The following is a 24,460-nucleotide window of genomic DNA, read 5'->3' on the forward strand; positions in this document are numbered from 1 at the left end:
AAACCGGACAAAGGTGGGGGTGGTCCTTATGGATGATTTTACATATGAAGGAAAAATGAACGACATTCTAAGGGACCCCAATAAATATGTAACTGTATCCAGAAATGAGATAAACATTGTGTATCGTAGAATAGATATGATTTTGGAGGACCTATTAGTGGAAGGCTCTACTAATCAAAGAATGTACCATTACTTCAAGGTAGAAAAGCCTAGAATAGCCACTATTTTTGGGATCCCCAAGACACATAAAAATGGGAAGGACCCCCCCCCACTGAGGTCCATTGTCTCTGCGGATGGGTCCAAGACATTGCCTCTAGCCAAGTATGTGGATAGTAAGTTAAAGTGCTTATGGTTAGAAAAAAACAAACATTCTAAAGGACTCCTGGGACTTTTTAAGGTGTTTGAGTCAGGAGAAATATAATGAAGGCTTAACTTTTCTTATCATTGACATAATGGATTTGTTTTCCTCGATACCTCATAGGGAAGGTTTGAATGTACTAGAAGAAATTATTTATGAAGAAAATTACTTGTCCCTGGATGAAAAAGTGGTTGTTATGCAGCTTTTGGACCTGGTCCTAAGATACTATTTTGTGTGTTTTAAAGGTGAATTTTTTCACCAGATACAGGGTGTAGCAATGGGTGCAGCTTGTGCCCCCACTTATGCGAATCTAGTTTTGGCCAGATGGGAGGAGAAGTATGTAGTGGATTCCATCTATAAGGAGAATTGGATTCTCTACAAGAGATTTCTGGATGATATAGTGATTTTGTGGGTGGCCCCAGAAAGTGAAGTGGCTTACTTTATAGAATACCTTAACAATAGTGCTATTTTCTTAGAATTCACCTACAAAACCATAAGGACACTTTACAATATCTGGATGTGGAAATATACAAGTGTGACAACATGTTTAATTCCAAGGTTTTCATCGGTCTGGAGCAAGAAAAATGTTTCCCCAAAGGGGTACTTAGCTTTATTGAAGACTTTGGATCTGAAACTCGAACACGAAAATCTCAGGAGTTGGCCGACCGGCACTTGCGAACTGCTTCTACTTCAGGCACCGCGAGGCAAGAAAGACTGAAGAAAATGGCGTTGGCTGCATCTTTTATACCCCTGACGACCTGACGTCAGGGAAGGAGCGACAGCAGCCAACGCAGGACCCAGGAATTTGGAATTCAGGCCGACTGTGGGCAACCTGCCAGCAGGATTACCCAAATGTAATGACTGCAACAGTGAAACACGAAGAACATCCAACAGATTCCAATTAAATCCATTAAAATTGTCTATGAAAACTCCAGGAATTTGAAAAATCTTTTGGAAAGTAACTTTGATTATGGGGTTACAAGAAATAAAAAGAGGAAAGGGACGTTTAAATGTGGGCATTGTTCCCAATGTGCCTTTGTCTACAACGAGAATATGCATTTGCAATGTAGAACTAGGCTCTTGGAAAGCAAGGAATTTACAAATTGTGACAGTAGCGGGCTTGTCTATTTGGCCAAGTGTCAGCCCTGTGATGCGTTTTACATAGGTAAAACAAAACGAAAGCTAAGAAAAAGAATATATGAACACACATATGATGTATCAAATAAAAAAAACACTAATGCCTTGTACAAGCTTAGCCTAGAGTGTGATAGTGCCCATTACTTATTTTTCACCTTGGAGAAGGTGGATAAAAATCTTCGAGGGGGGCTATGGGAAGAAACTATTGAATATAAGGAGCTATGGTAGCAAATCACCTCGGAAGCTAATAAAAAGCCTGGATTGAATGACCATATTTCCATAAACTCCCTCTTGAAGCTTTGAGCAGCCAAATTATAAGTAGATTTGATTATGGTACAACTGAGACAATATACAGTGTGGTCCTTGATGTAAGGTAGTGAGAGATGCAACCATATAGCCAAACTGGAGGCTAAGCTCTCTCAACTCAGTAGTGGCGTAACCAGTCAGAAGAAGGAGGAAACCACACTCACTACAATTCCAGTCTCACATAGACCTACCACGACAGCAAACCAAACACAAACACACAAAAACATACTCGGAGGATCTAAATAAAAATCTGCCTAAGCAGCAGAGACCTCCAAAGCAGACACCCAAGCAACCACTACCCCAAAACAAAACACGTGCAACACATAGCACACAAATCCAGTGTGCCGAACAGTCACAGCCCTTAAGGCTAAACAACACACCTGATACACTTGTAATAGGTGACTCTATCATCAGGCACACTGACGTCCTGCTCACCAGGCTGAACAAGGAGAAGGTCACGGTGAGCTGCCTGTCGGGCGCTAGGATCCGCCACATAACACAAGCACTCAGGTCACTCCAAGGCAAGTACAAATATGACTCAGTCATTGTCCATGCTGGTGTGAATGACCTGTGACGTACCTCCCTGGACTACATGAAAAGAGACATAGAGGAGCTCTCTGAGCATGTAGCCCAGGCCTGTATGACCCTGACCTTGAGTAGCATCTTACCCTCACCAAGAAGACATGATGATCAATTTCAACAACTGGCTTAAGTATTGGTGTCATTCAAAGGGGATCCAATGCCTGTCAGCCTGGGATGACATGCTCGACAAGCCACGATGCTTCGCTAGGGACGGCTTGCACCTGTCACCCCTGGGCTTTGGGATATTGGCAAAGGCTCTTGCTACCCCCATACTGCCTTTTTTAGGCAAGGCTCAAAAGACAAACCCACCTCCATAGGTATCACAAGGGATAAGAAACTAAGAGTAATGCTACTCAATGCCAGAAGTCTAAACCTCAAAATGCACGCACTCGAAACTCTCCTTAGCATGGAGAACATCGATATCTGTGCAGTAACAGAAACCTGGTTCAAGGCTCCCGAGAGCACACCAGCACTACCAGGTAATACCTCATACCATGCTTTTCGGCCCCAAAACTTGGACCGAACCACAAAAGGAGGGGGAGTATCAATATTCATCAAAGATACCCACACCTCCAGGTTGGTGGCACAGCACGAAGCATCAGAGACTATCCATGTGCAACTAACAGTGGGTAAAACTGCCTTCCAGTTTATAGCCTGCTACAGACCACCCTCCCAAACCCAGCAACCCCACTCGGCCTTCCTGAGAACACTGGAAAATATGAAGGTCTCTCCAAACACCATTATATTGGGCAACTTCAACTACCCAAACATAGACTGGGAGCATTACTCTAGTTCCAACACCCTAGCCCAAAGGTTCCTAAAATTTCTAAACTCAAATGCTATGGAACAACTTGTTACCACTCCCACAAGAGGGGAAAACATACTGGACCTGATCATCACCAACATGGGGACTCTATGCTCCAGACCAAAAGTGTATCCCTCACTGGTAAGATCAGACCATAAACTAATCTCACTGGATATTCACATCCCGACCCCACCCCCTGCCCAGAAAACCACAGTGAAAAACTTCTCTAAAGCAAATTTCACACTCCTCAAAACCAAGGTGGAATCCTTCAAAGCCCCCGGGCCTGTGGAAAATACAGCCCAGACCGCAGAATCCTTTATAAATGCATTCTATGAACACCTTCAGGAATGCATGGATCAACAATCCTAAATAAAACCAAGACCCAATTCTCCAAAGGCAGACGTCCTGTCTGGTGGACCCCAGCCATAAACAAACTATACAATAGAAGGAGGAAGCTACTACATGATAGAGCAAAATCCCAAAAAGGGAAGACATCTCTGATCAGTATTAGCAAAAAAACTACAGGCACTCATAAAATCGTCTAAGGCCAGCTTCGAGAGAAAAATGGCACAGGACACTAAGGGTAATCACAAGGCTTTCTTTAGTTATGTTAGGAACCTGGGTGGGAATTCCCAGATATGCTCAGAATTAGTCCAAAATGACAAAAAATACACCAAACCCACAGACATTGCCAACATCCGAGCTGACAGGTTCAGCGCAAACTCCCCCCCCTCCCCACCAAAAGGGCAAATATCTATCCCAGCAGAGTGCTACCCCCCTGACATCTCAGATGCTCAGGTAAGAGCCACCCTCTCCAAAGCAAAAAACACAGCATCAATGGGACCAGACGGTGTCCCGGGCTGCGTCCTACATGAACTCCAAGAAGAGCTAAACCCAAACATAAAACCACTGTTCAATCTCAGCCTTACTACAGGATATGTACCCAAAGAGTGGTGTACAGCAACAGTGGTCTCTCTCCACAAAGGTGGTGCCTCAACGGATCCTGGAAACTATCGCCCCATAAGCCTGACTAGCTTGGTCTGCAAAGCTATGGAAAGGATCATCATGGACCTCATAAATAAAGATATTGGGGACCTACAGACACTGGATCCTACCCAGTTCGGCTTTGTTAAGGGCAGATCCTGCCTCTTAAACCTGGTCGATTTCTTTGAAACAGTCACCAAGGCCATTGACGAGGGGAAGGTGGTCCACACAGCCTACCTGGACCTCGCAAAAGCCTTTGATACAATACCCCACTCGGCCATTATAGATAAGCTCACCCAGCTTAAATATAAACCCCTATGTCACTAGATGGGTTGCAAACTGGCTCAAGGACAGAACCCACATGGTTAGAGTTGCTGGAGCCATGTCAGACTCCAAACCAGTTACAAGTGGCGTCCCACAAGGCTCAGTCCTGGGACCTCTCTTGTTCGGTATATATTTCTCGGAGGTACAGGCCAACACAGAAGGACTGTGGCTGACCAAGTTTGCAGATGACTGCAAACTGGGCACCATAATTGACTCTCCAGCCGACACAAGCATCCTCCAAAAGGGCCTCATAGAAACAGACAACTGGTGCCAGAGCCATAGCCTCAAGCTAAATGCCAAAAAGTGTATAGTTATCCCCTTTGGCAAAAACAAAGTGCCCACAAATTACCACATAGGTGGTAATCCATTAAGTACAGAAGAAGTAATTAGGGACCTGGGGACCCAAGTTGATAGCAATCTCTCATTTGACAACCACGTGGCCAAAGTGGTTAGAAAAACATTTTATATAGCCCACCTAATCATGAAGGGATTCACATCTAGATCAGGGGAGGTCATTGTGCCTCTTTACTCATCCCTCATCAGGCCCATAATTGAGTACAATGCCCCTTTTGGGATGCACCTTACCAGACACCTGCTGCAACTGGAAAGACCCCAAAAGTACCTCACCAAGAGGATCAAAGGGCTCAAACAGATGCCATATGCTGCCCGGTTAAAGAAACTCCAGCTCTACTCAATGGCATACCGCCTGCTCAGAGGCGATCTGTGCCTGACGTATAAAGCCATGTCCAACCCGGAATTAATGGACATGCTGCACCTCAGAAAATCCAACTTGAACCTCAGCACTGAAATAAATAGGACATGCTGGAGGGACAGATTCATAACCCAGAGGCTCCCTTCACTCTGGAATAAAATCCCAGTCCAGGTTAGGCAGAGTCCCTCATTGACTCTCTTCAAGAGGAATCTTGATGAGTGGATGGGAGATTGTAGGTTTACCCCGGGTATCACTTCTGTGTCACTGTTAGACAGAGGCACAGTATACTAACCTCGAAAAAGGGCATAGCAAAATTAATTTAAAATGGGTGGCGAAAGCCAAACACACTCTGGCTAGGCTTATAAATGTCCTAGGGCAGGTAGCCTAGTATGAACCTATGAACCTATATGCTGTTTAAATCTTTTTAAAAAAATGGTTTTAAAACATTTTTTTATTCACCTTGAGATCGTGTTCACATTCAGACACTTTGGTATTTTTTTATGTATATTCAAGGGGTCTATATTAGAACATCGAAGTATTACTACATCGAATGTTCTAATATCGAACCATTTCACTTGAAACACCACAACATCGAGATTGAAACAAAACTGAGAAAAGCCTCTAACTGGAAAACCCCAGGCCCAGATGCAGTACCTAAATTTTGGCTTAAAGTATTAACTGCTTTGCACGAGGATTTAGCCACGAGTAAGAACTATTTATATGCGCATCCCGAACACACACCGCACTGGTTAACAGGAAAAACAATGCTCTTACTTAAGAGTAAACCTGCAAGCTACCCTAAAAATTATAGACCAATAACTCGTCTTCCAACAATGTATAAACTATACATGGAAATTGATGCCGACAGAGTTTATAGTCATTTAGAAGAAAATTCAATTATGGCAGTAGAGCAAAAGGGCAATAAAAGAAAGTCATATGGAACAAAGACTCATTTGTTGTTAAAGTCATAGTGGAGAATTGTAAGAAGGGAAAGAATCTAAGTATGGCATGGATTGACTACAAAAAAGAATTTGATAGTATCCCACATTAATGGATAAAAGAGTGCTTAAAAATATATAAGATACACCCTACACTGACTGACTACATTACAGTAACCATGAAACAGCGGCAGACCACTTTGCAATTAAGCCATAACAAAGGACAGATCATTATCCCAGGGATAAAAATTAAAAAGGGGATATTCCAGGGTGATTCTTTGTCACCGTTGCTATTATGCCTTGCCATTTAATCCATTAAGCTATTTACTTAACAGCTTAGGCCATGGCTACAATTTGGCTCCTAGAAAACAACAAAGACTAATGACTTATCTTCTCTTTGTCGATGATTTAAAACTGTATAGCTCATCAGATGAGGAACTGAAAGCACAGATGCAGGTTGCCAAAACTTTTTCAGATGATACTGGAATGTCATTTGGTCTTGATAAATGTGCAAAAGCAACCTTTAAAAAAGGAAAACTGCAGCACCAGGAAAACATCAGTTTGGGACAAGAATGTGATATAAAAGAACTTTAGCAAGAGCGAGTGTATAAATACTTGGGAATTGATGAAGGATCAGCAATAAAACATGAACAAATGCAAATAAAACTCAGTAAGGAGTACTTTAGAAGACTTAAATTAATCCTGAAAACAGCATTAACATCTAGGAACAAGATCCAAGCTATAAATCAGTTTGCTCTTCCTGACTTTACAAATAGTTTTGGAGTGATTGACTGGCCCCAAAAAGTGTTGTATAGACTGGATATTAAAACAAGAAGGATGCTTCATGCTCACCAAATGATTTATAAAAATCAGTGTATACCAAGATTATATATTCCCCGTACCGAAGGCGGGATGGGTCTCCTTGAAATTGATTACATGTATAGATCTGCAATAGTGGGACTCCACACACATCTACTGACCACACAAGATCCAAATGTAGTGAAAGTTTTGAACATGAGGAGAATAAATCTAAGATGATGTCTCTGCTTAATTTAGCAGAAGCATATTGACGTCAAGCAGGAATGGAAGTCAAACCAGAAGTAGATAAAAACCAGACAGCAACTGAATGTGCTAAAAAACAAAAGAAAGAATATAAGGTGAAGGACCAGATGAGAAGGCAAGAAATGTGGAAAAAACATGAATATAGTTGCAAGTATAGAAAACTTCTGGAAGAGTCTCATGTTGATCTAGAACAAACGCAGGAATGGTTAAGGAGAGGTGAATTCACATCAAGAAATGAAAGGTTAATATTGGCAGTCCAAGATAGTGGGCTACGTACACACTGGTTTACGAAGTCCATTGAACATGTGGGAGAAACAGACATATGTAGGTTTTGTTAAACCGAATTGGAAACAGTCACACACCTTGTTGCTCGTTGCGACGCACTAATGGCAGAGGGACTGTATACTGAAAGGCATAATAATGTGGTGAGACTGTTACACTGGAGATTGTGCAAACATTATGGTATCGAAGTGGCTGAAAAACACTGGAAACATGAGCCACAAAGAATCATAGAAAATGATGAAGTTTATATCACATGGGATCATCCAATACCAACAGTTCAAAAGACAGATGCTAGAAAACCGGATATAGTGATTCAAGAAAAGAAGACAAAAGCAGCATTGATCATTGAAATTGCCACACCTAGTGACTACAGTGTCTTGCGCACAGAGAGACACAAAGTCATAAAACACCTTGATCTGCAGGCAGAAACGAGAGCCATGTGGAAGAAAGATACCCAGACAGTTCCAATAGTAGTAGGAGCAACTGGTCTTATAAAAAAGAATTTACAATCGTATTTAGATATGTTGCCAATTCATGTAACACCATATGAACTGCAGAAGGAATCATTACTGGGCACATTGCGGTTGCTGCGAAGAGCACTTTTGGCTAACATCAAAGAGTGAAACAATACTAATTTCATGATCTTTAATCGTACTTTGACTTAGGAATGGGGTCCATTTCCGTCATGGTATTAGAAACCCAAAAGACTTGGAGAAATTAAAAATGGCTAAAATATTCAAGTTTGCACTGTTTCTTAATTGAGCTATACTAGTTGTAAAAATGGTGCTTCCTTTTACTTAACATTCTATCTAATAAAAGAAAGAAGATTCTCTGTAACTGTTTTCATGTTTACTTGCTCAAAGGAACTACACTTCACACTTTGTCAAAGTAAAATGTCAAAACTGATTAGCCAATATTAACCATCATTTAATTCCTAAAAAAGTATTAATTTCAGAACTTACAATCACTTACAAAACTTGGTACAAGACTATATGTCTTTTTTATACAAGACTATGCCTTTGACAAATAGGCATTGTTTCTATTTTGTAATTTAAGTTTCATAGTGATACAGCAATTTCATACATTTTACAGATGAAGAAAAAAGCAAGAATGAACTAAAGACTTTAAGAATTACAAAGAGCAGTAAGCAAAAACTCTCAACATTCTCTGGATTCTTACCCGAACATCAGCCCAGCAGCTAGCTGTGAAAGTACAGTCTAGACATTTGAACATGTTGGGTCCTATGTGTGCTCTCTTGTGGCTCTCCATCTCAGCACGTCCCATGAAAGTTACGCTACATATCTTGCAAGAGAACTTCTTTGTTCCAGGGGTCTGTATTGATGTTCCTACTGTAGGGTAGGTATTCTCTCCAGTAACCTGTTAAAAACAGATTTTACATCAAATCACAAGGAAGAGCAGCATGCAGTGCATCACCTGTTACAGATAATGTGTGGTGTATGACAGACAAAGGCTGCAAATGTGTCGTTTATGACAAAGGCTGCATGAAGTATTATTTTACGACAAACAAAGGCTGCATGTAGTATTACTTTGTCCTTATGAAACTTCAGTATGCATACTAGGGAGGACTTCAAAAACTGAAGTGTAACCCAGGCTCAGCAGACTTTCAAAATACTGAAAAAGAAGATATTCAATCTTGATTTATGGTACAATGCTAGAAGGAACAAGCCAAAACGTAACATTACATAAAAACATAAGATAATGCTGATAAACATTTTTTTGCTGGATCCCTGACAGTTAACCTGTCATTTCTTATTTGAATACTTTCCTTGCTGTATGCCAAATGACTTCTAAACACTTCAAATAACTTGCACTGTACCACTGTAGAATATGTTATAACCTTATCACTCACTCCATAATGTAACATTTTCTCAAGCCTATTGCAAACCATGCCCCCATGTCTTCATCTACCTTTCCTTTTCAAGGGAGTGAGGAAAAAATTCTTCAAAGAAAGGATAGTGAGTGAAAAATGCATGCACTTGGTAAAACAGAACCAGAATAATTGAAACAGAATGTCTCGCTAAGTATATTTTCTTACTTTCACAATTGAATTCATGTTTCCAATGCTATTTAGTTCTACCCAAGTAAACTATTCCTTCCCATTCATGGAATATCTGCCGGGACCATCACAATCTGGGATGGAAGTTTCTGCCTTTGTCTTTTTTTTTTCTGCAGCAATTAAGCAGAATGTTTTTAGGTAGCCAATACGAGCAAAATTCCTTACACGTGCAGGAAAAGGGAATGGCTGAAATAAATAGCCACAGTAGGCTTCTGTAAGTTGCCACAATTGTTTCTCCAGTAGGTTAACAAACATATACCCTCCTAGCATTTGGACATTCTGTCCTGTTCTAATATGGTGGACTCTTGGTGCCAACATGAGTTCAGTGATCTAGGGTTACAAGAAGCTGGGGATCATGTGGACGATCACAGACATATACATATGCAAACATAATTTCATCTATGGCTCAATGAAACATATAGGTCAAAAATCACATTTTGGAGAAACCTAAAGGAAAAGATTCCTGTATTTTCCTCAAAACAGTAAATGCTGCCTGTAGTTTTTTTGGGGGGAAGGCTTTGCCCCCTCACACCCTTGCTCTATATAAGCAAACTCCAAGCTTGGACCACATTTGAGAAGGGGAGAAAACACTGAGCATTTCAAGCTGGGTATTCCTATAACTTTTTTATACACCTTTACTGAACTATCGCTTAAGACACAGGCAAATGTGCATTTATATAAAAGAAAACAAACTATGTTAACAATCACAGTTACAAACATTATACATCACATAAATTCTTTTGTACAATAATCATCAATGCAATATTACATAAACTGACCAATTCCTTCCTTCTCTTAAACTTCACTCCTCCAAAACATTATTCTGCATATATTGTTCCGACAATTTGTTTTTTCTATGCAATTTGCTCCAAACCTTTTCTAAAGATCCCACTTCCTGTTCATTTCTCTCTCTTACAACCTTTACTACTTCAACTACAGTTGGTTAAGACTTTGATTTCCATTTTCTAGTAACTCTTTTTTGGCCACCACCAGAATTAAACTTAACAAGGCCTTACTATGTCTAGACAATCCCGATCTTGTATCCCAGCTCAAAAAATATTTCCTTAGTTACATCCATTTGCTAAACCAATATTTCTGACAAGAGTACTCTGAGGGAATTGTTAAAGTCTGCCAATTCATTACACTCCTAAAACATAATGTTCCCGGTTACCTCTTTCTCCCCACCACACCTCCAACAATGGCTAGCTACCTGAGGAAAAATTCTTTGGAGTCTGCTTGGAATATACAAATACTTTTGCAAACATTTTCAAGCAAAACTCCTAAATCTTCTACACTTTGTTGCATATTTGGGAGCCATACATATGTCTTCCCATTGTTTACTTGTGAGTTGCTTATTCAGTTTCTCTCTTTCAAATCTTTCTTAACCTCATCTGATTGACTCCTATAGTTATTGTGCAATATTTTATATGCCCTACTAATTATCCCTTTTTAAACAGCAGATTCAGTTTTAGATGCAACTAAAAACTCTACTAGCATGAGTTTCACTTCGGATTCCCTTATCCCTTTCTCTTTGCCTATACTCTGATATCAATCCTAGACAGGGAAGGCAGTCTCTAGCCTGCAGTCCAAATGTCTTCTTGTCCTCTTCCTATTCTATTATCTTACCCTCTCTAGATATTTACTCCCAATGCCTTGGTTCCTTTGCCAGTTTTCCCCAGTAAATTCCACTCTCCTCTTGCCTACTTTCTGTACCCCTAACTGCAGTCATCCCTATCAACAAAATCTCCTTTGTCCATTATCACTTGGGCTTAGCTGTTAGAATACTTTCTGCCATTTTATGAATATAATATTCTGTATGGCTGTTATTCCATTTAAAGTTTTGCATCCAAAATCTCACGCTTTCCTTATTTCTTGAATTTGCCCCGTTTCTTCATCATCCCTTCCCACTTTGAATTTTATCTTTCTGCTTGTGTTATATATATATATGTATATATATATATATATATATATATATATATATATATATATATATATGTGTATATATATATATATATATATGTATATATATATATGTATATATATATATATATATATGATCCTTAGCTATATAGATCTAAAATATCCCTTCAAATCAGGTAATCCTAAACCACATTGTTCTGTTTGAAGGATCAACTTAATCCAATTGGCTCTTGCCCTCTTCTCCTCCTAAAAAAGATCCTTCAACTCTATTAATTACTACCCACAACTTCTCACTATAACACAACTTTCAGCAAACAGGTGCCACAATATTGTGATATATCCCATACACACAGAGACAGACATACATTATACATGCATTTGAGATTACACACACACACACACACACACACACACACACACACACACACACACACACACAATTCAACGTGTGAGACAGATTCCCAAGCAGCCTAAAAAGGGCACAGGTGGACAGCAGAGCCAAAGGATGTGAACAGTCTATATTGCACATCCAATCTGTAATAAAATACAAAAGTGTGAACTGTTGACCACATTGCTACTGCACAGATGTCACTGATAGGAACTATTTTTGGAAATGCTGTCGAAGTGGCCATCACTCTGGTGAAGTGAGCCTTAGGGTTAGGATGTAAAGACAACTCTATTATCTTATAAACAAAGGAAATGCAATCTACCAGCCACCTAGAAAGTGTGACTTTTTATACATGTTGTCTTAGCTTTGTCTTGGAAAAGGAGACAAAGCACTTGTCTGATTTTCTAAAGTCCTTTGTACGATGCAGATAAAATCTGAGTTGCCTATGGACATCTAAGGCATGGAGGGTATGTTCACTCTTGGTAGCAAAGCTTGGGCAGAATACAGGCAAATCAATTTGTTGACAATTTATTTCTGATGCCACCTTTGGAAGGAAGGAGGGATTTCTCACAAACTACTCTTGTGGAAAACAATGACGCGTAGTTTACATGAAAGTGTCTGCAGTTCCTAAACTCATCTTGCCGAAGTGATAGCAATCAGAAAAGTGGTTTTCCAAGAGAGAGAAATTTTAAATTTGCAATTCTGCAGGTTGAAAGGGTTTTGAGTCATTGATTATACTAAGACTGTAACATCCCATGGTGGAACTGGATCTCAAATAGGCAGTCTCCATAAGAACATTCCCTTAAGGAAAGCTTTGGCCACACTAAGTGATGCAATAAATGAATCATTATATCCCATGTGAAAAATATGAGATGTTGGCCATCTGGACTTTTATAGCAGAGTAACTGGAACTTTGTAAACAAATTCAGAAAGAAAATCCAGTATTGAGAGAGATGTTGAGAAAGGGTCTAAGCCCTTCGAGGACACCCCAACAGAAAATCTTTTTCATTTGCTTTTGTAAGTCTTTCTGGTTGATTACTTCAGAGAAGAAGAGATTATGTGACTACTAGGGAGGAAAGCCTAACACCTCTATCGTTAAAATTGGAGAAACCATGCGGTTAGTTTCAGGGACTGACGATCTGGTACAGACAGAACCCAGATGGGTGACTGAGTAGATCTGGAATGAGACCCAGTTCCCATGGTTGGTGTAGTAGATGAGGCCAAAGGAAAGGGAACCATACCTGCAGAGGTCAAAAGGGGGCAATGAGGATTATTCTGGTCTTGTACCTCATGGCTTTCTGAAAGAACTTCATGAGAAGGGGAAATGGTGGAAAGATGTAAAGGCGACCTGAGGGTCAAAAGTAGACTAGAGCACCTCTCACTGACTGTCCCTGTGGAGGGATGAGGGAAAAGTAATTGCTGCATTTGTAGTTGAGGGAAGAAGAAAAGAGATTGCAGCAAGGTTGGCACAAACTGCTGAAGATGTTTGTTGCTACTGTTTGCTTGAGAAACCACTTATGAGGTAACAGGATAGTTCTGCTGTTCCAGGAATGTGCATTGCTACTAGAAAGAGGTGTCAAGCTACTGTCCATTGCCAGAATTATGTGGCCAATCAGCAAACAGGGTGTAAGCGTGTTCCACCTTGCTTGCTGATGTACCAGACTATTGACATATTGCTGTGTGAATGGAAATCATACCCTTAGGTTGGAGGCCCTGAAATGCCTACAATGCTAGGAGGACTGCTCTTATCTTCCAGACACTGATGTGAAGTTTGGACTCCACTAATGACTATATCTCGTGAACTGTCTTCCCTTCAAAATGCCACCCCACACTCGAGAAGGGAGGTGCAAAAGAGTCTGCCCTGTACCACTGACGGAGACATGATCCACCAACATGTGTGATTCCTGCATATTTGAGGAAGTCATATTCTGGTGTAAAGGCAGTGAGGTTTCTGTGACCACTCTACTGCCAGTGTCCCACTGTAGGACTCTCATGTTGTATCCTGCTAATAGCACTAGAGTAATAAAAGAGGCCAGCAGCCCTAAAAGACAGAAGATTAGTCTTACCAGAGGGTATGGGTGTTGCATCACTTGATAGGCTACAAAACTTTACAACTGAACTCTTACAAGGGGGAGTTTTGTAATTTGTTGGACTGTGTCTACCTGGAACCCTATAAATTCTATACTCTGAGTGGGAAGCAGTTTGCTGTTTTTGACACTGACTGAAATTCCCACTTGGTTTGCAACAGTAAAAGGAATGTTTGATGTTGTAATAATAGATCCTTGGAGGCAGCAGTTAGGAGTCAGTTGTCTAAATAGGAAAACTTGGAACCCTTGCAGTTGGAAATGAGCTCCTACCACCACTGTGATCTTTTTTTTATATAGAATGGTTACCTATAAAGCATGATGTATATAGAATGGATTTTTTATAAAGAATAAGTTGTCCGTTCCATTCATTTATTTATTTACTTAATACTAGAAGCCTAATTGAAAGAACATGGTGTGATGATGAAGTCAGAAGCACTAGCTTATAGAATGTATAAGTATTTTTTAATAATATATATATTTAATTTTATTTACTTTGAAAAATCTAAAAAGCATATATATTTTTTAAAATATAGAAGTTTAGTGATTATTTGTTTATCTGTTTATCTATGAATTCATACAAGATCTGAACTTGAAGGCTGAGTTTCATGCTGAAAATGTGAACGCTAATGACAGTAAACCTTAGTGTATAAGCACTGATGCACTCTGTAGTTAGATTACTGGTTAATTGGATGATTACCAATCAATTGACGTAATTGAATGAAACTGTATAATATAAAAGTAGTAAGTTAGAATGGTTTAGTTAGATCTGAAGAAGCGTGTATAGTACACGCGAAAGCGCTCATCTCGTTCTTTTTTGTATATATCTATGGAATAAAGAAAGTTCATTTTATTCAAGTTGGATTTGTGATTTACTACAATCAAGTTCTCGTGGTGTGTCCTACAGTTTTTCAAAAGTTACCACTGTGATCTTGGTAGGGGGCTGTGGTGAGACTGAATGGCAGTGCTCTGAATTGGTAGTGATTGGCTCCCAGCTGGAAATGGAGAAACCTCCTGGAATACCTCTGGATCTTGATGTGATAGTAGGCGTCCTGTAGATTGATACAGCACATCCAATTGTCCTTCCTCAATAGAGGTAGACTGGACTGTACCATGCCCATTTGGAACTTCATCTGTTTGACATACTGATTTATGTGGTTGAGATCCAATACTGGTCCGAGGTCCCCTGTCTTTGTTGGAACTAAAAAGAACCTTCCACTGTGTGATACCTTAAACCTCTTGTATCAGAGGCAAGATGGGATATATGCAAATTACCCTTTAAGGATATCAGGTGTTTGTTTCAGCTAAATGGCAATTCTGAATGTCCATGACTTTTCCTTATACTTAAGTCTATTGACAATTTCAGGCCAATAAAGCCAAACCCTCTAGCTGTGGACATGCATGTTTCTGCCTTCTTGTGGCATCATATGTCATATCATCATACCCATGTTGCCTCTAATGCAAGAGGTTTAAGGTGACTTTTCTTTGTGTGTTTTTTAAACCAATTGTTTTTTCTGCATGACATTTTTACTCATTGTTTTAACTAAAAAGAACCTGGAATAGACTTCGGATTCTTACTGGTCTTGGGAGACCATATGGACTCTTTTGGTGTGCAACTTTGACACTTGTGTTGCTGCAGATTCCAACTGATCAGGTGGTGTAGTGGGAATCTTTGATCTCTTCTTTGGAAGGGACAAAAAGGGTATGGTATAGGCTCTGGTAATTATCCTTAGCACCGGTGAATTGGACATTATGTTTTGTCAGGCTAAAGGATACAAAAGACTGAGTGTCCTTCCGACTGCCTCCAGAGTGCAGCAGTTGGGCCACCATTCAGGAACGCAGATAAGGTTTGTCAGTGAAGAACCCACAGAAACCTTGGTTTTGTGGTCCACTTCTCCCTCTTTTGCAACTTCCATTCAAGTGGCCTCTGCTTCAGGGACATCTATTCCCAGGTGTGTCTTGGTGAAAACCTTGGGATTTTTTGAACCACATTTTTCTACCTCTTCTTTGATTCCTGGAAAAGGATCTTTGAGGAGTAGAAAAATGGATTCTCACAGCAGACAAGGTCTTTCCATCCTGCTCACTCCTGGTAAAAAAGTTATGACATCACCATAACCATCTGTGTTATCCCCGGGCCTCCACTGAAAATGAGAAGTTATGTACATACCATAACGTTCCATGTTAGTTGTCTTCTCTCGCCTTCTTTCTTGCTGGATGGGTTCGGAGCCGATCCTCGGCTCCGACTCGGCCACTTACTAAAGCTCGAGAGCTAATTTTACCGGCTCGAGGCAACCCTATATCCCATGATGCTAGGTAATAACTCCCCAGATCTCGTTTGGAAGCTGAAAAACCTAGCATAGGCCAATAAACAAAAAATCCTCCAAATGGAAGGAGGAGGAAGAGGGATAAAAACGTCCAAGATAATTATTTACACTATATATATATCCTAGATGGTGAAACAAGGGAACATAAGGACCCTTCAAAGAAGGGAAGATCTTCTCGGTCTGTCCAGGCTAGGGGGATGGTGGGTGGGACACAAGAAAGAAGGCGAGAGAAGACAACTAACATGGAACGTTATGGTAGGTACATAACTTCTCAATGTTAAGTTGTCAATCTCGCCTTCATTCTTGCTGGATGGGACCGCGTCCCTAGCACCTTCACCCGGGTAGCTCATTGGAACAGACTCTTGAGAACGGTGAAACCAAATTTTGCTCTGTCCCTGGAGGCCATGTCCAATTTATAATGCGAAACAAAGGTATGAGGAGAGGCCCATGTGGCTGCCGCACAGATAGTGTCTATTGGTAGTCTAGCTTGAAAGGCTGTAGATATAGCTAGTGCTCTAGTTGAATGGGCTTTTGGCTTAGAAGTTAATTCTCTGCCTCTGAGTTGATAGATAGATGTAATCATAGAAGACAGCCACCTAGATAGGGTTACCTAGGATACAGGAAGGCCTTTCTTATTTTCTGCATATGATAAAAACAGTTGATCAGACTTCCTTATTTGTTTAGTTCTATCCAAATAGTATCGGAGCTGGCGGTGAACATCTAGATAATGTAGCTTTTGCTCCGCTCTATTAGTATAGTTTGGGAAAAAAACTGTGAGATCAATTGATTGATTTAAATTTGTCTGCGAAGCCACCTTGGGTAAGAAGGATGGATTAGTCCTTAGAGAAACTCTGTCTTTATGGAAGATTAAGTAGGGAGGACGAATGCAGAGGGTGTGAAGCTCAGATACTCTCCAAGCAGAAGTAATGGCGACTAGGAAGAGTGTCTTCCAGGAAAGAAATTTCAATGAACAGGAGACCGCAGGTTCAAAGGGGGGAAGAATCAAGGATGTTAAGACTAAATTAAGATCCCACTGAGGTAGAGGGTCTTTGATCGGAGGCTTAAGTAAAAATACACCTTTAAGGAAAGCTTTGCAAAGCTTATGGGACATGATGTTGTGGTCCGATAAGCCTATATGAAAATTCGATATGGATGCCAACTGAACTTTTACTGTAGAGGCAGAAGACCCTGAATGAAAAATTTCGGCTAGGAAGTCTAAGACTGAATGAATTGGGGCAGTAAAGGGATCTATATTCCTTGTCTTTGCCCAGAAGGAGAAACGTTTCCATTTACTAGTGTAAATCCTTCTGGTGGAAGATTTAAGGGAAGCTACTATGATATCCCGGACGGGATTAGAAATCATAGGAAGCCTGGCTAAAGACGGAAGTGGAGCAACCAAGCAGTGAGGTTGAGAGAATGTAGGGATTGGTGCAGCTGCCCCGACTGATGGGTCAACAGATCTGGAGCTGGGTCCAGATGCCAAGGCTGTACCAAGAGATAACGATGTAGGAACGGAAACCATATCTGTCGAGGCCAATAAGGGGCAATGAGAATCAACTTGGCTCTCAAGGCGGTTGCTTTCTGAATTACCTGTGGGATTAGAGGAAAGGGTGGAAAGGCATAGAGAAGTCCCCGAGGCCAATCTTGGACTAGAGCGTCTCTGAGGGGATGGCCTGGAAGGGGGAAGAGGGTGAAGAAGTCAGGGCATTTGCTGTTTTGGGGTGTAGCAAAAAGATCGCAGCAAGGAAGGTCCCACTTCTGAAAAATCTCTTCCGCCACAGATTGTTTGAGAGACCACTCGTGCGGCATGAGTATGGCTCTGCTCAACCTGTCCGCTATGAAGTTTGACTTCCCGGGGATGGGATATGCGTTGCTATCAGAAACCGCTGAGAGGAGATCGCCCATTGCCAAAGTCTGAGTGCCTCTTGACACAGGGGATAGGACTTGGTTCCGCCTTGCTTGTTGATGTACCACACTACGGACATATTGTCCGTTTGAATTGCAATAGTTCCTAGGGAAAGAGAGTCGTGGGAGGGCTTGCAACGTTAAAAGCACTGCTCTCATCTCTAGGACATTTATGTGCAGGTGGCGCTCGAAAGGTTGCCAAGTGCCATGGACCATCCTGCCCTGAAAATGCCCCCCCCCCATCCAATCAGGGAGGCATCCGATGTCACCGTGGCGACCGGGGGAGGAGGAACAAAAGGTCTGCCCTGATGGACTTGAGGGGACAATATCCACCAGGACAGATGACTTTTGCAAGTTCCAGTTATCATGATCTTGTGGTGCATGGGGAGTTGCTGAAAGGACCATTGGGTAAACAGCATCCACTGAAGACGACGCATGTGAAAACGCGCAAGGGGAAGAAGTGTTATGGCGGCTGCCATAAGACCCAATACTTTCAGGACATACTTGGCCTGAATTTTGTCGCTCTGAAGAAGAACCTGAACATGATTTTGAATATCTAAGACTCTTTGGTCTGTTAACTTTGCTGAAAGTTGTACGGTGTTCAAGTTGGCGCCTATGAAGGTAATAGACTGACAAGGCAACAAGGCAGACTTTTCGAAATTTATAGAGATTCCTAGCCCTCTGCAAATGTGAATGGTGTAAGTTCTGGCTTGGAGAAGTTGATGCCTGGTGGTGGCAGTGAGGAGCCAGTCATCTAGATATGGAAACACCTGGAATCCTTGCCGTCTCAGGTGAGCCGTAACCGCTGCCATACATTTGGTGAACACTCTGGGGGCTGTAGTGAGACCAAAGGGCAGGGCTCTGAATTGGTAGTGACTGGCCCCCAGATGAAAGCGGAGAAACCTTCTGTAGTGCCTGTGAATTTTGATGTGATAGTACACATCCTGAAGGTCCACTGAGCACATCCAATTGTCCTTGCCCAGAAAGGGCAGAATGGACTGAAGCGTGACAATCTGGAATCTTGTTCTCTTTACAAACTTGTTTAGTTTGCTGAGATCTAATATTGGTCTCCAGTCCCCTGTCTTTTTCGGTACCAAAAAGAACCTTGAATAGATTCCGGATCCTAGTTGGTCTGCTGGGACTGGCTGGATGGGTCTTTTTGCTAGCAGCTTTGATATTTCTGATACTGCTAGTTCCCTTAGACTGGGTGATATGTCTGGAAGGGTTCCCGTTTGCTGAATTGGGGTTTGGATAAAGGGAATTTTGTAACCCTCGGATATGATCGACTGTACCCATTTGTCTTGAGTAAGGGAAAGCCAGGCTATTGGGTACAGTGACAATCTTCCCCCGACTGCCTCTGAAGGTGGACAATCGGGCAACATCTCAGGGATGCTGAAAGGGTTTGTCAGAGAGAGAGGCTCCCTGCTACCCTGGTTCTGCGGACCCCCTCTGCCCCTAGGGTGGCGTCTGTTGTTGTTACCCCCTCTGCCTCTGGGGGTAAATTGACCTCTTGCGTCAGGCGTGACTCCTTGTGATTTTCGGAACCAAATTTTCCCACCCTTCTGATCCTTAGAGTATGGTCTTGAAGGGGTGGAGAAACTGACTCCTACGGCAGAAAGAGTCTTGCCATCTTGTTCGCATATGGTCAAGGTGTCTTTCACTTGAGGTCCGAACAAAGCCGAACCATCAAAAGGGGAATTTGTGAGGGACGCCTTGAAAGGATCTGCGAAATTACACAGCCGCATCCAGGCATGACGCCTTAAGGCCACTCCTGTGCCTGCGGCCCTACTCGCTCCATTGGCTGCATATGAAATTAGACGCATGGAGGAGTTAACAATCGAGTTCAGGGTTCCAAGCTGTGAGTTTATTTTATCCTGGGACCCAACAGCTGATGGATCCTGCAAGACTTCTCCCAACTCTTTGAGAATATCTCTCTGAAGGCGGGTGAAGTGACACAAGTAATTCAGTGACCACATGGCAAAGGTCGCTGAAGAAAACATCCGCTTACCGTACCTATCCATGGTCCTAGAATCCTTATTAGGAGGATGGATAGGTACTGAAGGATCAGCTAGTTCCTTCTTGGTGGCTGCAGCCACCACCATGGCATCCGCCGGTACACCTTTTGTTAGAAATTGCTTGTCAACTGGTGCTGTGATGAATTTTGATGGCCTCCGAGGGGTGGGTTCCACCGAATCCGGGGCAGACCACGCCTTCCGTGCCACCACTTCCATAAGGGGGTCGAAAGGCGGAGACACCCAGGAGGTGGAGGGTCGAGAACCAAACGCCTCCAGGTACACCGACTCGTCCTCGGAAGGATTAAGAGAAGACCAGTTCCCCCTCTGCTTCAGGATTTCTAGGATGTCTGAGAAAGAGACATCCTCAGAGGGGGACTTTGGGGATCCTTCCGACTCATCCAAGTCGGTGTCAGATGTAATGGACTCAGGGGAGTCCACATGCTTCCTCTTACATGTCCCTCTTACGTGGAGGCTCCGCTGACAGGTCAGGAGAAGCCTCGGAAGAGGAAGAAATTCCCAGTGGGGAAACCTGAGGTGTTGGATCTCTGGGTCCGGGAGCAAGAGAGTGGGAAGAGACATCAGCAGGCACTGTAGTGGGAGGAGCTGATGGAGCTGACCGTTGACTATGCCCTGGGGCTAGTACACTCCTCATCACCTCGAAGGCTCCCCTATCAGAAAGGCCAGAGGGCCCCCGCTCTGAAGAGGTAGGAACCCCAGGCCGCACCGACAGGGAAGGCTCCGAAGCCGATGTCGGGGCCGAGCTCACCAGCGCCGACGCTCCGAGAGGGAGAACGGGGTCAGCCAATGGTCTGATGCCACTCGCCCCCTCGGAGCCGTCGAGAGAGATCAGGCGCCCGGATCCGTCCAATGAAGGTAATCAAGGAGGAGATCGGAGCGGAAGATGAAGGAGCCGAAGGGGGCGGTATCGGCTCCGACGCCACAACAGTCACGGCTCCGAGGAGCTCCGGCTCCGAACTCTGAGGGAGAGTCGAAGGAGGAAATTTAGGTGGAGTCGTAATAGCTACCATCTGATGAGACGGGCTAGAGATCATCTGGGTCAATGCCTGAGACTTTAACAGCCTACTTACCACTCTCTCAAGGTCGTGATCTGAAAGTCTGGACGACCGAGAAGATCGGCTCCGATGGCTCCACTCCGAGAGCAAGGGAGACCTCAGAGCCGAATGGATGGACTCCAATGAAGGGGATCTTGACCTCTTCTTAGATGGAGCCAACGGAGCCAAGGACACGTCGGCTCCAGCCGGAGCCGACAGTGAAAGCATGGGCTCAGAGGTATCGGCACTGAGTGGTGCCGAGACTGGAATCTGTGACTGAAAAGGATCGGCTCCAGCCGGAGCCGATCTAGGCACAGACAAGGAGCCAGCAGCCGAAGGCTTAGTAGTTGGAGCCGACAGTTTTGCTGGTTTCGAGGGCCTCCCTGACGCAGACTTAGTCGGGGTGCCCTCGGGCTTTAACAAGCCCCTCAGAATAAGTTTGTTCCTGCGCTCCTGCAGGACTCTTGGACTGAATGCATGACATACTGAACAAGAGTCCTGCAGGTGCAGGGGTCCCAGGCAGTAAACACAAGAAGTGTGACCGTCTGTCAGAGACATTTTCTGACAGCACGAGTCACACTTCTTAAAGCCTGAGACCTTAACCTCTTTAGGTTCCTTCGACATAACAGTGTCGAGGGTTCCCAAAAATAACAAAAACAACAAACACACACACACACACACACACACACACACACACACACACACACACACACACACACACACTCTTAAATTATAAATTAACAATAAATTGTTAATAGGGATACTGACACGCCCAAACACTCACAGGATCCCTAAGAAAAAAATAGGAAAGGGGCAGGCTTAAGGCCTAACCTAAGTGGAAGGGTGGGATATAAGGAATAAAGAGGGAAGGTATATAAAAAGTAATAAAGTTAAGGGTAGTTACTCACTAAGAAAGAAATAACTATAAATTAACTCAGAAAAGGGTGACTGAACTATCAATCTGTAAGACTTACCAGGAGCCGGTAAAAAAACACACCTCGCAAGCGAAAGCGGCAAACGAGATCTGGGGAGTTATTACCTAGCATCATGGGATATAGGGTTGCCTCGAGCCGGTAAAATTAGCTCTTGAACTTTAGTAAGCGGCCGAGTCGGAGCCGAGGATCGGCTCCGAACCCATCCAGCAAGAATGAAGGCGAGATTGACAACTTAACATTGGACATATATCCAGCTGGACTAGCCCGGTCAACAAATGTAAAATAAAAATAAAATAAAATTATCCATTTTCATTCTTCCTCAATTGCTGGGTTCGGATCCAATCCTCACATCAGACTCTGCAGTTACTAAAGCTCATGGTAACCAAAAAGCTCTCAAGCTTCTCCCTTACCCATAATGCACCAACCCTAAGTTACCTCACATCTTGTTTGCTGATTGTATTAGTAGTATGCATTAATACGTGTACATAAGGATACATAAAGGTGTACATGTGTCCTAAAGAGAAAAACTATGTCAGGAGCTCATTCAAAAGGACTGTGATGTCCTTATGACAGATCAATCAAATAGAGGTTTGTAGACACAATGGATGGGATTGGTGGGTGGGAAGTTGAGGAAGAATGAAAATGGACAACACAGATGGAATGTTATGGTGAGTACATAACTTCTTTATCTGATGTTATCAATTTTCATTCCATCCTCAACTGAAGGGACAGCCCCAGTTACCTATAATCCTGGGTGGACTCTAAGGAAGGATATTCTAGAGCAAAGCAGAACCAAATGATGCCCTACTCCCAGATACTAGAGAGCATACTGGTTGCAAGGTAATACCCAATTTGTTAAAGATGCAATACAATCAGTTAGCCATCTGGCTAACGTTACTTGCAACTGGTTTACCCAATTTAAATTCTGCAAAGGAAATAAACAATTGTTCCATTTCTGTGATTTCTTTTTTTCTATGTAGGTAAACATGCAATTGTCTGTGAATATCCAATAAATGTACATGGATTCACCCTTGTTTGCAGAATTAAGAAAGAATACTGGCAAATTAATGGATTGATTGATATTAGATTCTGACAGCACCTTGGGAAGGAAGGAGGCATGTATTTGTAGTGCCACTCTATCCTTGTGAAAGATCAAATATGGTGATTTTGAAGACAAAGCTTAAATTTCTGAAATTCATCTAGCAGAAGTAATGGCTACTAGAAGAACAATAGCCCACAAAGATACTCAAGGTTAGGTTTAGCTGCTGGTTCAAAGGGGGAATGCAGTACCAAATTGAGATCCCAAGGGGAAGTAGGGTCCTTAAATGGAGGACTCAAAAGAAGAGTGCTTCTTACGAAAGTTCCGCTTAACTTGTGAGAGGCCACCGAAGAACCTTCTAATCCAATGTGAAAATTTGATGTTGCTTCTGACTGAACTTTAATGGTGGATGAACTAGCCCCATCTTTAAAAGGTAAAGCTAAAAACTTGAATATGTTATGTATCAGGACAGAAAAAGGCGCTACATGATTTTGTTGTGCCCAGTAAAGAAATATTTTTCCATTTACTTTCTGTTGAAGGCTTATGGGAAGATAAAAGTATGTGTCAGACAGCATTGGTTGTCTGGCTATCAATGGAATTGGAGAAATCAGGGCATCAGCCTGAAATTTGAGATATCTGGATGGATCACGCCTGTTAGGTGAGACAGGGAGGTCTGAAGTCAGACCCAAAATCCAAGATTGCTGAAGTAAGTGAGGCCAAAGGAAGAGAAACCAAATCTGTTGAGTCCAGTAAGACTCAATAAGGATGACTTTGCTCTTCAACATGACAGCTTTCTGCAGAAATTGTGTAATCAATGGGATTGGTGGGTAGGCATAAAGTAGACCTGAGGGCCAATCATGAAGCACAGCATTCCTTGGTGATTCCCCCTGTGGGGGGATTAAGGCAAAGTAGCTGCTACATTTGCTGCTTAGGGGAGAAGCAAAAAGATTGCAGCAAGGATGGCCCCACTAATGAAAAACATTTCTGTCACATTCTTGTTGAGAGACTACTTGTGAGTTAGAATACACCTGCTCTATTTGTCTGCTATCACACTGGATTTCCCCTGAATGTGCATTGCTATGAGAAAGCGGTTAGATGAGATTGCCCATTGTCACACTCCAAGCACTTCTCGACACAAGGGGTATGATCTGGTCCCTCCTTGAAAGTCGATGTACCAAACTATTGTCATATTGCCTATTTGAATTGCAATTGTCCCTGAAGGGGAGCATTC

General features: G+C 42.4%; 1 protein-coding gene across 6 annotated transcripts in view; it reads right to left on the reverse strand.

Moving 5' to 3' along the window:
* ZNF335 (zinc finger protein 335) overlaps positions 1-24,460 on the reverse strand; it is a 1,318,033-nt gene that overhangs the window by 282,677 nt on the left and 1,010,896 nt on the right. For all 6 annotated transcript variants that reach the window (XM_044090241.1, XM_044090238.1, XM_044090239.1 and 3 more), the window contains one exon: positions 8,670-8,867. In XM_044090241.1, coding sequence (XP_043946176.1) covers positions 8,670-8,867 — 198 coding nt within the window. The remainder of the gene's footprint in view (positions 1-8,669; positions 8,868-24,460) is intronic.

Source organism: Protopterus annectens, chromosome 12.part0, assembly GCF_019279795.1.
Source record: "Protopterus annectens isolate FY-2018-M chromosome 12.part0, PAN1.0, whole genome shotgun sequence".
Classification (NCBI taxonomy): Eukaryota; Metazoa; Chordata; order Ceratodontiformes; family Protopteridae; genus Protopterus; species Protopterus annectens.